General features: G+C 45.3%; 1 protein-coding gene across 1 annotated transcript; it reads left to right on the top strand.

The window, feature by feature from the left end:
* The first annotated feature begins 5,304 nt into the window (after positions 1–5,304).
* On the top strand, positions 5,305–9,497 carry SRP19 (signal recognition particle 19). The gene is made up of 5 exons (XM_004613094.2): positions 5,305–5,386; positions 5,766–5,841; positions 7,612–7,683; positions 7,771–7,882; positions 9,031–9,497. Exons 1-5 carry the CDS (start codon positions 5,346–5,348, stop codon positions 9,162–9,164), a joined length of 435 nt encoding a protein of 144 aa, XP_004613151.1. The 5' UTR covers positions 5,305–5,345; the 3' UTR covers positions 9,165–9,497.
* The last annotated feature ends 4,978 nt before the right edge of the window (positions 9,498–14,475 follow it).

The following is a 14,475-nucleotide window of genomic DNA, read 5'->3' as shown; positions in this document are numbered from 1 at the left end:
ACAGACTTCACCAGAGTCCTCAGCTCAATGAATGTGCACATCACCACTTTCGAGGGGGTGCCTGTGCACAGCTGGCTGTTCTCAGGATTTCCTCCTGGCTCTGCACTTAGGGGGTCACTCCGGCAGGGTTCGGGCACCATCTGCGTTGCTGGGATCGCCAGCCATACCACGTAGCATGTGGCTGACCTGAGGGGATTTTTTTTCCATTTTACAAAAACTTTATTTTACCTTCTGATTGTGCTTGTGCCTTCAACACTCTCAAGACGGTTTTCTGCTCCTCAATAGGGAAAGCACACTTGATCCAGTCTTGGACACACTTGATACACCATAGGCCCAGCTGACGATTTTTGTTTAGATAGCCTCTATAGAACTTTAGGGATCAGGACACGGACCACTTTTCTTATTGTTGCTCTCCTATCACTTCAGAAACAGTGTCAGAAACCTTAGTGGTCTCTAAGTTGAAATAAACTGTCCAGCAAAATGGCTCAGTGCATCACACAGGAGCCATAATTTTGTGGTGCACCGGCTTCCTCTAGAAGTGGGAAGAGCACATGTCTTCCACTTGGTAACAACATTAACCCACGTGTGCCAAAGCAGTACTTCCATTCAAATGCCTCAAAAAGTTTCTAATAAAATCATTTTGTTAAAATTGATTTTACTTAGAGCTTACCTCCCACCCCAAGATACGGAAATGAGCCCAACAGAGAGACTGGGTGCAGTCTTGCCATCTGACAGTGACAGGTCTGCTTTAGGTTGAGGTAGTCTATCCAGCTTTTTTCTAGAGGGAATCCGCACACTTCCATCGGACTTTTGATGTTCTGATGTATATAGTAACCCCAAAATGGCACCTATCCATTTCCTCGTGCTTTTTTGGGTTTTTTGGTCACACCCAGAGATGCTCAGGGGCTCTGCATTCAGAAATTACTCATGGCGATGCGCAGTGGACCACCTGGGATTGAACTCAGGTCAGCCACGTGCAAGGCAAATGCCCTGCCCACTGTACTACCACTCCAGCCCCCACGCACTTTTTTTTAAATGTGTGTTACTCCTCTAAATCTACTACATGTACTGATCTGGTTTGGTCAATCAACTGTATGTCACAAGTGCAGGCAAACTAGAGGTCTGGCAGATTCTACTTTTGATTTACAGAAAATGAGCCAACAAATAAGTTGTAAATCTATTAAGCTATTGTAAAATTCATCTGGCATGTGTTGAAGTGGTATTTTATTCAAGATAACTAGCAAAGGACAGAGAAATCAGCTCCACAAAGTGCAGCAGTTTTTTAACCGAAGAACAGAGTGAAGAGGCTGAGGAGACGAGACATAACAAATTATGGTAAGGGGCTAGGGTGATTGTTTTTCCTCTCAGGAGAATCAACTAATGGCCCTGACCACACAGGGTTTTTGCTGAAACTGGGCTAGGCAAGCTGAAGGTGGGCGGGGGTGAAGGCTGAGGTGCAGCAGGCAAGAGGCTTAAAGGAAATTCAAATTTTGGATAAGGAAGGAAACGTATCAAGTACAGCGTAACTGTGGAGAGGCCACAGCACAGGGAAAGGCAGATGCCCGGTCAGCCTTGTTCTAACCATCCCCACTGCGGCATAGACAAAGGTCATTTTGGATTATCCAATCCCAGCAGATGCTGCATCATAGCAAAGAATCTGCCATCAGCCCACATTGCAGTTCCATGAGCACAAAAGTCTTATTTGAAAGCACTAGATTTTAGGATGTGTTAGTTCACTTTTCTCCCTTCCTTTGCCTGTTGTTCTCGTGACCAGAGGCCCACATATGCGTGGTTTATAGTGCTGGCTGGGAGACACACACTTCAGTAGTGCCTCTCACGTGCTTGGTGGGGGTGCAGTGGAGGTCACACGCTTCCTGTGGCACTGGGGTTCCCCAAATAGCACTGCTTCCAGGACTGTACTCAACACAGGTGGTGCCAAAGATTCTGTCGTAGCCTCATCTGCAAGGCAGCCAAACTACCACTGAGCGAAGCCCAGGCACGCCATCCATCTCTAAAGGCCTTTTTTCACCCATGATTTTCCATGTACAACTTCACCGTCTTTTAATCCAACCTGCTTCTCACAAACAAGTGGTTAGAAAGCTCTTCTGAGTCATCTATGTGACCACATCATCTTCCACCCCACACCACCAAGTCTTTTCTTTGTACATGTTCAAGGTTTTAACAATAATGTAGTTAATTGAATCCTGGATCTGGTATAGAATGGCAGTAAAAAATTCTTAGGCCAGAGAGATAATACAGTGGGTCAGGTACATACTTTGCTTGTGACTAACCTGGGTTTAATCCCTGGCCATCCATGCGACCTCCTGAGTGCCAGGAATAACCCCTGAGTACAGCCAAGTATGGCCCCAAAACAGAAGTGTTAGTTCCATCCTTAATTCCTTATTGTGTTAGCCAGAAATTATAAACGATTTTAATACATCTTTTTTTCTCCATCTATACACCACGATAATAGGCATGATTAAGTCTACTCCCCTTTATGTACCCTCCATATGTATCTAATTGAAAAGTAGTATTTGAATTTTTTTTTTTCCTTTTTGGGTCACACCCAGCGATGCTGAGTGGTTTATTCCTGGCTCTGCACTCAGGAACTACTTCTGGCAGCTCTTGGGGAACTATATGGGATGCCAGGGATCGAACCAGGATGGCTGTGTGCAAGGCAAACACCTTCCCCACTATACTATTGCTCCAGCCCCAAATATTTGAATTTTCATGATGCAAAGTATGAATGCAAGGTCCTGAAACTGTTAGCTATATTAAAACTTGGATTCATTTCAGCCTGTCTTGGTCGTTGCAGAAACAAAGCCCCCGCCCTTTTTTTTTCTTTTTGGGTCACACCCAGTGATGCAGTGGGGTTACTCCTGGCTCTGCACTCAGTAATTACTCCTGGCAGTGCTCGAGGGACCACATGGGATGCTGGGAATCAAACCCTGGTCGGCTGTGTGCAAGGCAAATGCCCAGCCCATTGTGCTATCACTCCAGTCCCACATAGCTCTTTTTTGAGGGATCATATGCATATTAAACATATGGATGGATGGTCTCCCCAAAAGGGCCCAGGCAGATATTTTTTGTAATGTCCAGAATACATGGCACGATGGTATGTAAAACTACCCTCAAATGGGCCATGGGAGAAACTATTATCATTATTTTTCAATGCAGATTACCTACATATGTTTAAAGCCCACTTTCTATTGGAGAAGGCATAAAATAATTGAGGCCTGGGTAGCTGAAAAGACTAAGGAGGCCTGGGTTTGATCACTGGCACTGCATGATCCTGAGCACCACCAGGTGTGACCCACCCCACAGCCACAAATCGAGGTAATGTGGTGTGCATGACTATGTTTAGGGGTCCCTCCCCAATATATGTGCTACCATACCATATCCACCTCCAAAGAACCAATATATTCCTCCATCACACCCAGTAGACATCCCTCCCTCTGCCAATCTTAGTTTTGTAGGATAAGGGTTTGTTTTCATTTGGTTTTATCTTTTCCTTTCCTGCCTATCACCCATACATGAGTGAAATTATTCAGTACCTGTCTTATTCATTCTGACTTTTCATTTAACACGACACCTTCATCAGTGTTGTTGCAAGTTACTTTATCTTATGACTGCATTATGTCTATATAGTCTATCTTTATCCACTCACCTGCCACTGGGCCATTTGGGTTACATCTGTATCTTTTTTTTTTTTACATTTATATCTTGACTCGTAAATAGCACATGAGATAGATGTATGAGTGGAACTGCTGAATTATACAGTAGCTCTGAAGTAAAAATTAGGGGAAAAAAGTCAGGCGTTTTAGGAGAAAAAATCCTAAAAGATTTAATAACATTAAAGATCTTGATCACATAAAGTTTATATAAACCAATACTAATGAAAGCACAAAATTTACGTCCCTAAGTACATGCTTTTGTATTTTACAAGCTTAATGTAGAGTACCAAAAGGTTTAGAACACCTAAGAACACCATAAGGAGTTACTAGCAGGGATAAGAGTCCCCAAGAACTCCAATGAGCTTTGGACATGATAAGGTTTAAGAAAGCCTTAACAATTTATGAGTAGAAGGCCCCAGAGACTTAAAAGTTGAATGCCCAGCCTTGGAGTGTCGGCTCATTAAAAGCACTGCACTTGGGGTTAACTCCGCGTGCTCTCACTGACAGGCGAGAGAGGGCAATTCCCGTGCTCACTGCTTTAGAGACCTGATTGCCTAGAATGGCCAGAAGCCCACGTGCCAAGTCTCCCCCTGGCCTGGGAACAGGATGAGATGGGGATCCGCCTCCAGGCAACAGCAGGGGTTCCTAAGCACAGCTGAGCACACCCTGCCCGCCCGAGTACTTCTTAGTAAGCTTGTTTCCTTTTCACCTTTCCATTGTGACTTGTCTTTTGTAGTCCAACGTCAAGATCTGGGCTGCTTTGGTGTTTGTGGGCCACCAGGTCCGGGCAGAAGAACCTGGAAATTCTGAAGAAGGGTTTTTCACTCCACCACCCCATTTTGTCGGCAGCAGTTCTGTTCGTGTCGCTTTGAAGCCCCTCCATACAAACCTTCCCACAACAGTGGGTGGGGTGCCTGTGTCCCGTTCCGTGCATTTCTCCCAGTCTTTCTGACGCAGGCGATTCTTGCTGGTGTGAAGCAACAGATCTCTGCTGTCTAGCTGTTGGTAACTGGCAGCTTTTTCTGTGCTGGGGCCCCTGCACCACCTGAAGGTCTGCTGCGCTGTTCTCCCAGGTTCGGGCTGGGCTGCCTGGAAGCCCCAATCAGAGGAGCACCAGGACCAGCGTGGCCCGGGAAGCCATCTCGGCTGTGACCCCCACGCCAGGGGGCTGCACGCCGGCTGTCACTTACTTGAGGGTTTCGTCATCTGGGTCCTTTTCTCCTATCAGTCTGTTGAGAACCACTCTCCTGGCATCAGCACCCCATCAATCTCACCACGAGAAGGGGAGGCAAGGGCAGGAGTCTGGGGGAGACCGGCATCTCCATGCGCCCTGGCTCGTGGGTGGGCTCTACAGGGCCGGGAGCTTCTCTGGGGCTCCCCGTAGAGCCAGGGGCTTCTCGAAGCTCTCGGCAGGGCCGGGGACTTCTCGGAGCTCTCCGCTGGGACCCGGGAAGAGCGGGGCCACCCTCTGTGCCGGTGCTAGCCCGCAGTGGAGGCGGCGCCCGGACTCAAGGCCACTCACACCGCGCCGTCGTTATAGGGCCACGTCGGCCCTCAGACGAACAGCTCGCGGGACCAATGGCAGCGAGCGCCGGAGGTAGCGGGCGGGCCTTCCGCCGGAAGCGCGTCTCGCTCGGGCCCGGCTTCCGGTAGGCGCCGCGGCCCGCGGAGATGGCGAGTGCGGCCGCGCGGTCGCCTGCGGACCAGGACCGGTGGGTGGCGAGACCAGGCAGGCCCGTACCCGGCATCTGGCTCCGGGCGCTCCCGGGGACCGGACACTGAGTCCGCGTGATCCCGGTGCTCACTGTCCTGGCGCACCGTCTGGGGACCGCGGGTCACGGGCGCACCGTCTCGGGGCTGCCAGGGCCGGGGCTCACCGCCTGGGGGCCGCGGGGCCCGGGCGCACCGTCTGGGGGTTGCGGGGCCCCGGGCGCACCGTCTGGGGGTTGCGGGGCCCCGGGCGCACCGTCTGAGGGTTGCAGGGGCCCGGGCGCACCGTCTGGAGGTTGCAGGGGCCCGGGCGCACTGTCTGGGGGCCGCGGGGGTCGCGCCGCCCAGAGGATGCTGCAGCCCCGGGTCTGTCCCTTGCAGGTTCATCTGCATCTACCCCGCCTACTTGAACAACAAGAAGACCATCGCTGAGGGTCGCAGGATCCCGGTGAACAAGGTGAGGGCTTGCTGCCTCCTTAGGCCGCGGAGGTCTTCTCCCCGCTTTTCTCTGTCGCCGCGGTGAGGGTGCCCCGATGTGCCGAATGCTGGAGGGAGCCTGTGCGGGGGTCTGGGCCGCGCTGGCTTCCATCCCCAAAGCCCACCCGTGATGGTGCGGAGCCAGGCTGAGCACTGCCACCCTCCCGCACCCCAAACGAACTGAGCTTGTGTTTGACAGATAGGATGTTTTTTGTGTCTTTCCTTAAGGCGCTGGCAGTTTCTTGGATAAAAGAAACCTACATGATGACGTCGTGCCATATACTATACATAGTGTAATAAACTTTTGAAATAAGACTTGCAAAAAATTTGAATTATACATTCTCTGCCTATTACTATTACTGGAGAGTGATAGAGTTGGGTCCTTTCAAAAAATTTATAGCGGCATAATGATTTCTCTGTAGTGATTGTTTTTTTGAGTGAGAAAGAATTGCTTTAAAGCAATTAATGCTTTAGGGAGCATTACAAAAAATTGTAATTAGGGGCCAGAGTGCTAGTATGGTGAGCAGGGTGATTGCTTTGCATGTGGCCAACTTGGGTTCAATCCCGCACACCCCATATGGTCCCTGGCCCTGAGCACTGCTGGGTGTGGCTTAAAAAATAAAAACTGCAATTCAAGTAGCTGATCCCAGTTTAAAAAAAATGCCTGGTAAAGCAGTACCAAGCATTAAGCCCAGATTTCTTCACGTAAGACAATCTTGTTATCCCTGAACCATAGCCCCAAGCCCAAGAAAATCATGTTTAGAGGCCTAGAGGCTTAAATTTGGAAAATGTCTAAGGAATGAAGCATTGGGTCTTTACTTTTCAAATTGGTGTCCTGTTCTATTTTAAAACATTAACATTTTGTACTTTTAACTGGTTTAATGTAATTGACCTGAAGCAGTGGTTTTTTGGGGGTTTTGTGTATGTCTGTGTGCTATTTAATAGCTTCTATTTTGCTGCTTAAATGCCTTTTAAAAATTTTCACTGCTTCAAAATAAGAGAATATATGCCTATAGACACTTCAGAATCGAGAAATCCATCTGCTGTAACAGCGACAGAGACCTCTTGATTGCAAGTTCTCACGATTTGATCAGTGTGTTGTCTTAATTCTATTGATAGATGTTTTACATAAGTCTTAAGTGAAGTGTGTATCATGATTAATTTTTATAAAGTGAAAACATATAAGTAATAGCCATCTTAGAGACACTAAGGATTTCTGTGTGTCTCCATCATCACTGACCTCTGACATACACTGTGTAAAAGGATAACCACTGTCCTGACTTTCAGCTCCAGTGCTCGATTTTGCTGGTTTAAAAAAAAATTTTTTTTTAATGTATTACATATCATGAATTTTCTGAGTATCACGCCAAATGCTGGGGAATATGCTCATGAACAGAACAGCCCTTGTGAAGTTTGTGGTCTGTTGAAAGCGAGCTTAAAACAGAGCTATTCCTAGAATTTAAAAAATTGTAATTAGGTGCCAGAGTGCTAGTACGGTGGGCAGGGTGATTGTTTTGCATGTGGCCAAACTGGGTTCAATCCCCCACACCTGATATGGTCCCTGAGCATAGAGCAAGGAGTAAGCCTGGAGCACTGCTGGGTGTTGCTTAAAAAATAAAAACTCCAATTCAAGTAGCTGATCCTAGTTTAAAAAAAAAAAATAGGGTTTGGATATTGTTTGATTTGAAATGATATGCATAACAGGAGTATGCATTTTAAACCATTCAGAGTTTTTGTTTTAACTATTCAGGCTGTTGAGAACCCTACAGCTACAGAGATTCAAGATGTGTGCTCAGCAGTCGGACTCAATGTCTTTCTCGAGGTATGAGGTGGCTCTTCATCATTTCATGTATGTCTATCACACTGGCATAATGACTTCTTTTTAACAAAGTGCTTTTTATTTTGTTAGAAAAACAAAATGTACTCTCGAGAATGGAACCGGGATGTCCAATACAGGGGCCGGGTCCGCGTCCAGCTCAAGCAGGAAGATGGCAGCCTCTGTCTTGTCCAGTTCCCGTCACGTAAGCATCTTTCTTTCTTAGTGTCAGTGGAGGAGGACAGAGCGCAGTGTCAGAACTGTACCATGGGGCTTTTTCTTCTTTTTTCTTTTTTTCATTTGTTTTGAGGCCACACTTGTAGTGCTCAGGGATCACTCCTGATGGGACTCAGGACCATTCAGGGTGTAGAGATAGAACCCAGGTCAGCCTCAAGCATGGCAGACACCCCACCCTGTCTTCCCACTGAGGCCCCGGAGTGTCTTTCAGGGAATGATGGGGAGAGAGAGTGTTCCTTTCCTTACACAAAAGATTCTGAAGCTTCTGAATGGTAAAAATGATTTATAAAATGATTCTAAAAACTAATTTAGAGGTGTGAACAGTGTTTCCAAACAGGTCTTTTTTCCTCCCCTTGTTTTGAAGCAAGATGGGGTGTTCATCTGAGCAGGATCTTCTGTGGCTTCCTTACATTGGATTCTTTTGATGCTGACACACCCTGCATTTTTGTGGCTTCTTGTGTCCCCCATTTTTTAATATTTAAGATCTTTATTAACAAATAAGAATTATAAATATGTTTGTAAATCAGTTGATTTTTGACTCTCAGGTACATAGGTATGTGTGGCCAGAAGTTGTTCAATGGCCCTCCTGCAAATTATGACTTGAACAGTAACCTTCAAGTGAGTGGGGAGAGGGAGCTAACAGTGGATGTGAGATGAGCCCTGAAAAAAAGTGGTCCCCTTTCTGCTTGAGGATGTCCGATACTGTGCAGTTCCAGAACTCAGCCTGGGCTCTTGCCTTGTTTGGGTTTTTTTGAGGACTGTGCTGCTGCCAATCAGACCTAGCCCTCCACAGGCTCCCCATGCCCATGCTGCGGGCAGTGCCCACCCTGTCTTCTTCTGGATGCAGTTCTCAGCTTGGTCTGTTCCTTCCAGCTCATCAAGTAAATTACTGTGACCAAGACGGAATTTGTATTTAAAAGTTAAATGTTTTAAATTTTTATTTTGTTCATTTGAGTATTGTGAGCAGTTTCAGCAAAGGCCCATACTTGAAGTAAAGAATGATACCTCAATTTAAAAAAAAAAATCAATCTTGTTTTCTTGATTAGCTTGAGCTTCTTGATAATTCATGAAGCTATTCCTTATTTCTCATATATTACATGTACCTTCTGGTTGTAGGTATGTCAGTAATGTTATATGCGGCGGAAATGATCCCTAAGCTAAAAACAAGGACACAGAAAACAGGAGGTGGGGACCAAACTCTTCAGCAAGGAGAGGGAAGTAAAAAGGGGAAAGGAAAGAAGAAGAAGTGACTGGGGGGAGAGCCAAGTATGCCGCCCAGCAGTCAGTGGTACAGATGGAGGCTTCTCATCTATATCCGAAAGGAAAAACAGCTTTCTGTGTGCATCATTCAACTGAACTGCGAACAGAATCAGAGTGGACAGTGACATTTTCATCAGAAGTTGCATGTTGCTTTTTAAAACATTTATTTTGCCTTTCAACATATTTCTTATGGAAAAAACATTTTAGATGAATAGCCACCTGTACCATAAATTACTTGAAATCCTACATCTAGTTGTCCTCTCTGTAAACATATTTCAGATCAATGAGTCACCTTATAAGTTAAATAAAATGTTTGAAACTGACTTTTGTAACTTGCTCATGAGCTACTGAGAAGAAAGGAAATAAATGAATGAGTCGTGACAGTCTCCTGTGCCCTCCAGAAGAAAGTGCTTGGGTCCTAACTGTCTCAGAACAGCGAGTTCATGAACGTGTCTTCTATGGTCACTGTAATCAGATTGTGTACTTAACTAGCTTTTTACATGGAAAAGACCTGGAATTTAACTTTAAGCTTACTTATCTTGTGACTTGAGAATTTTACGTTTTAGAGTTTAAAAATTAACCTTTTTGAGGGCTTGGGGGTTTTGTGAGCTTGTTTTTTATTTGTTTTGGGTCCACAACCAGGGGGTGCTCAGGACTTACCTCTGTCTCTGTGCTCAGAGATCACTCCTGGCAGTAATCTCTGCCGGGGATCATATATGGTGCCATAGAGGACCTTATATGGAGCCACAACTGTGGTGGTGGCCTGCAAGGTCAGCTCTATACCCTCTGTACAATCTTCTCAGCCCTAACATTTTTTACCCAAGAAACTCCAGTTGAATTTATGATTATAATTATTCTAAGCTACTATTCCTAAAAGTGGTGACTTTGTCAGAGATGCAAGAATGCCTCCACAGATGTGCTGAGCTTCCCGGGCTGCTTATTAGAGCTGTCTGCCTGGTGACCCTGCGGACCGGCAGTTTGACCCACTGGCTCCAGGCAGCACCCTGACTGCAGGGTCTCTCCAAGAAGTTAAGGACAAGCACAGATTGGTGATTTAGGGAGCAAAGGTGAGCCAGTGGCTGTGTGCGTAAGCTGATTGCTATGCTCAGGGAAATCCCATTTTAACTTTCACTGCATGAGATCAAAGAATACCAACTGCCTACAAAAACAATGAGATTGAGCTTTAAAAGGAATTATACACCAAAATTATATGGATGATCTATTGGTTTTTAAGGAAGAAGTTGTAGAATTTCTCCCCACCCCCACCCCCCAAACATTTCTTTGGTAATGTTTCACAGCTCATGTCTGTGCGTGCAGCAGTTTATATATCTAACTAAATGCCAGGTGACAGGTTCAAAACATGGTTCAGAGCAGCTTTATCCAGGGAAGATCAGAGATCACTCTTAGGTGTGTTGAGCTGTGCGAGAGGCATGAGGTCCTGAGGCCCTCGTGGGTTTCTCTGGAGCAGGAAATCCAGGTCCTGACTTTGTTCAGAGGTGATGCTGCCCTCCACTGTCATGGCACGTTTCTAATCTCTCCCATCGTTTCCTCAGTCTAAAGGGACTGACTTAAGGCTTCAAGGCCAAAGCGGCTGCCCCACTCACTGGACACTTTTTTCAAGGAAACACAAAGCCCTCTCCCATGTATCTCAGCTGGCTCACCAGGTCTGTTGTGTGGAGCCGTGGCACGGTGGGAACAGTGGGGCCAGCATGTCAGGCAAGTGATGGGAGTTCAGAGGCAGCTGACACAGTGCTGGGTATGGCCCAGGTCATCTGAGCATGAAATAAGCTTGGGAGTTCCCCAAAACTGTCTCAAAACAGTAAGAGTTGTTGAAGTTCTCAGAACCGTGTCTGCCCACCAGGTTTCATCCCAGGACTTGTGAGAAATGCTCACTCTGGACCTCAGAATTCAAAGATCCTCAGATGATTTTTATGCAGATTAAAGTTTGCAAAACACTGGAAAACTAGAGTTGTTTCCCTGTTATCGTTGGTTGTTTAGTTCTCTGAATACTTACTGCTGACTTGGCCACAGTTGTCCGATTATTCTTTCAGAAGTCAGGTTCCACATGATGTGGTTCATTCCATCATTTGAGGAAGCCCCTTCAAACCTTGTGCTGAGTGCCGGGTCCTGGCCCCTGCGGCTCTTCGGACCTTTGTGCCCCTTTTCTCCTGTATTGCCACCAGCAAGGTGTGCCTTTGGCCTGCAGGACACCCAGTTCTTTGTAGACTGTAACTGCGGAGGTTACTGCCTTGATTTATGTGGCATTTCTTCAGGGTTTTTCTGAGAAAAAGGTAAGGAAGGTAACATTCTTAAACATGTATGTCTAAGTGTCAGTGATATTTCCCCATGGGTCTCTGACCTCTGTTTATAGCAAATGGAAGGGAGTCGGTTTCGTTACATGATCTTTTCCCTCTGAGACGCACTCCCAGCTCCTGAAAAACCACAGTGGTGTGCTTTACAGGAGGCTCTGTTGTGGCCCTGGGTACCTATGAAAATTTCCATTTTCATATGGAAATTTGTGAAATTCTGTGGTTTTGGAATTTAGTTCTGGAAAAGTCACTTGAAATTTTTATTAATTTCTTTCTCCTTTCTCTTCCTTTAAAAAAGATTGTTAAAGCACCATAATTTAAAAAGTTACTCATAGCTGTGTTTTAGACATAGTGTATTAGAGCACTGACCAGCGTCAGAGTCTCTCCACCAGTGTTCCCAGGTTTCCTCCTATACCCTGCCCTCTTGGCAAGCACGTTTCTAAGTTTGGGTCTCATGATTTAAATGTTGAGTGTGGGTTTTCAGTGTTTCTGGTTTGAATATTTCGCATTATCATTCCTTACCACCATTGATGGACCTGAATCCATTTCCTCATCCAGTTATTCTAAATACCACTTTGATCCTCTGTTTATCTTTTTCTCTGGCTTCATTTGACATGATGTCTTCCGTTTCCATCCACGTTGCAGCCAACTGCCTGATTTCATCATTCTTTACAGCTGTGTAGTGTCCCCTTGTGAATATATACCACATCCTCATGACCCCCTTACTGTCGTTGACACCTAGGTTGATTCTGAATCTTGGCTGCTATACCTAGAGTTACAGTGAGTAATGGGGTGCAGACACTCCTGTGAATGAATAATAGGGTGCACACATTCCTTTGAATGAATGCTTTTCTGTCCTGGGGGTAGATGCCTAAAAGTGGAATTGCCAAATCATATGGGAGCTCAGTTCTGAGCTTACTGAGAAGCCTCCACACTGTTTTCCATATTGGCTGGACTAGCCAACATTTCCCATCAGCAGTGGAATTAGACCTTTTTCAGCGCATCCCTGCCAGCACAGATTGTTCCCAGTATTTTTGATATGTGCATTTCTCACTGGTGTAATATGATATCCTGATTTGGATTTCTCTAATAATAGTGATGATCATTTTTTCTTGTGCCTGTTGGTCTTCCTCAGAGAAGTGTCTGTTCATTTCCTTTTCCCATTTTCTAATAGGGCTTTTAGGTATTTTTGTTGATGATCTTTGTGAGTACTTTATAAATGCAGGGTATCAGCTCTTTGATATGTTGAGTGCAGATATTTTTTCCCATTAAGCTGTCTTTTAACCGTATTTCTTTTGCTATACAGAAATCTTTAGTTTGATACAATCCTGTTTGTTTATATTTGATTCTGTAGCCTTTGCCAATGGCATTGTATCATTGAAGATAATCTTTTGAGGTCTAGGTCTTGGGGTTCTGCCTATATTTTCCTCAATGTACTTTATAGATTCAGGCCTGAGCTCAAGGTCTTTGGTCCACTGTGAGTTGACTTTGATTTAAGGTATGATATATGCATCCAGCTTTAACTTTCTTTTTTTTTCTTTAATTGAATTCCTGTGAAATACGTAGTTACAAAGTTGTTCATGATTAGATTTCAGTAATAGTGTTCCAACACCCATCCCTTCACCAGTGTACATTTCCCACCACCAAACCACTAATGTCCCTAGTTTTCCTCTACAGCAGGCACTTTTCTTTTTTCCCTTGCTCATGTGGGAAAACTGGACTGCTACATACAAAGAAATGAACTCAGACCTCTGTCTAATGCCATGCACAAAAGTCAGATAAAAATGGATTAAAGCTCTCAATATCAGATCTGAATCCATAAGGTATGTGGAGGAAAACGTAGGCAGAACCCTCCATGACACTGAAGCTAAAGGCATCTTCAAGGATGAAACAACACTGACCAAGCAAGTGGAAGAAAAACAGTTAACAAATGGGACTACATTAAACAAAGAACTTCTGCACTTCAAAATGAATGGTGACTAGGCTACAGAGACAGCCCACAGAGCAGGAAAAATTATTTACCCAATACTCATCTGATAAGTGGTTAATATCAAAGATATATAAGGCACTGGCACAACTTCACAAGAAAAAAAATCCAACCCCATCAAAACAAACTTCCTCAAAGTAGAAACACAAATGGCCAAAAAGCACATGAAAAAATAACATCACTGATCATCAGGGACATGCAAATCAAACACAACAATGAGATATCAGCTCACACCACAGAAACTGGCACACATCAAAAAGAACAAGAGCAACCAGTGCTGGCGCAGATGTGGGGAAAATGAGACTCTCCTTCACTGTTGGTGGGCATGCTAACTAGACCAGTTCTTTTGGAGAACAATATGGGCATTCCTCAAAAAACTAAGAATTGGGGCTGGAGCAATAGCACAGCGGGTAGGGCGTTTGCCTTGCACGCAGCTGACTCGGGTTCGATTCCCAGCATCCCATATGGTCCCCTGAGCACCGCCAGGAGTAATTCCTGAGTGCATGAGCCAGGAGTAACCCCTGTGCATCGCCGGGTGTGACCCAAAAAGAAAAAAAAAAAACTAAGAATTGAACTTCCATATGACCCGGCAATACCACTCCTGGGAATATCCCCCAAAATTGCAGAAAAGCCATCCGTACTAGTATGTCCGTTGTAGCACTATTCAAAAGACCCAAAATTTGGAAATAACCCAGTGCCCCGCTTTAATTTCTTACATGTGATTATTCCAGTTCTCCCAGCACCATTTGTTGAAGATACTGTCTATTCCGTTTCATGCTCTCAGCTCCTTTGTCAAAAATTATCTGACCATGCATATAGGGGACTGTCCTTGAACATTCTATTCTGACCCATTGGTCAGTCTTTCTTTGCTCCTGCACCATACTATTTTTGATCACTGTGGTTCTATAGTGTAGTTTCAAGTCAGGAAGGGAGAGGCCTCCCAGTTCTTTATTTTTCAGCATGGTTTTGGCTATTCACAATCAGTGTCTTCTATGATTCCACACA

Source organism: Sorex araneus, chromosome 1, assembly GCF_027595985.1.
Source record: "Sorex araneus isolate mSorAra2 chromosome 1, mSorAra2.pri, whole genome shotgun sequence".
NCBI classification, from domain to species: Eukaryota; Metazoa; Chordata; class Mammalia; order Eulipotyphla; family Soricidae; genus Sorex; species Sorex araneus.
This window is presented reverse-complemented; position numbering and strand designations above follow the sequence as displayed.

What these genes read in the sequence shown, in the direction of transcription:
- SRP19 (XM_004613094.2), top strand. Translation starts at nt 5,346, where the DNA reads ATGGCGAGTGCGGCCGCGCGGTCGCCTGCGGACCAGGACCG. An exon ending in TCGCCTGCGGACCAGGACCG is followed by an intron (nt 5,387 to 5,765) that starts GTGGGTGGCGAG and finishes TGTCCCTTGCAG; the next exon opens with GTTCATCTGCATCTACCCCG. An exon ending in GCAGGATCCCGGTGAACAAG is followed by an intron (nt 5,842 to 7,611) that starts GTGAGGGCTTGC and finishes TTAACTATTCAG; the next exon opens with GCTGTTGAGAACCCTACAGC.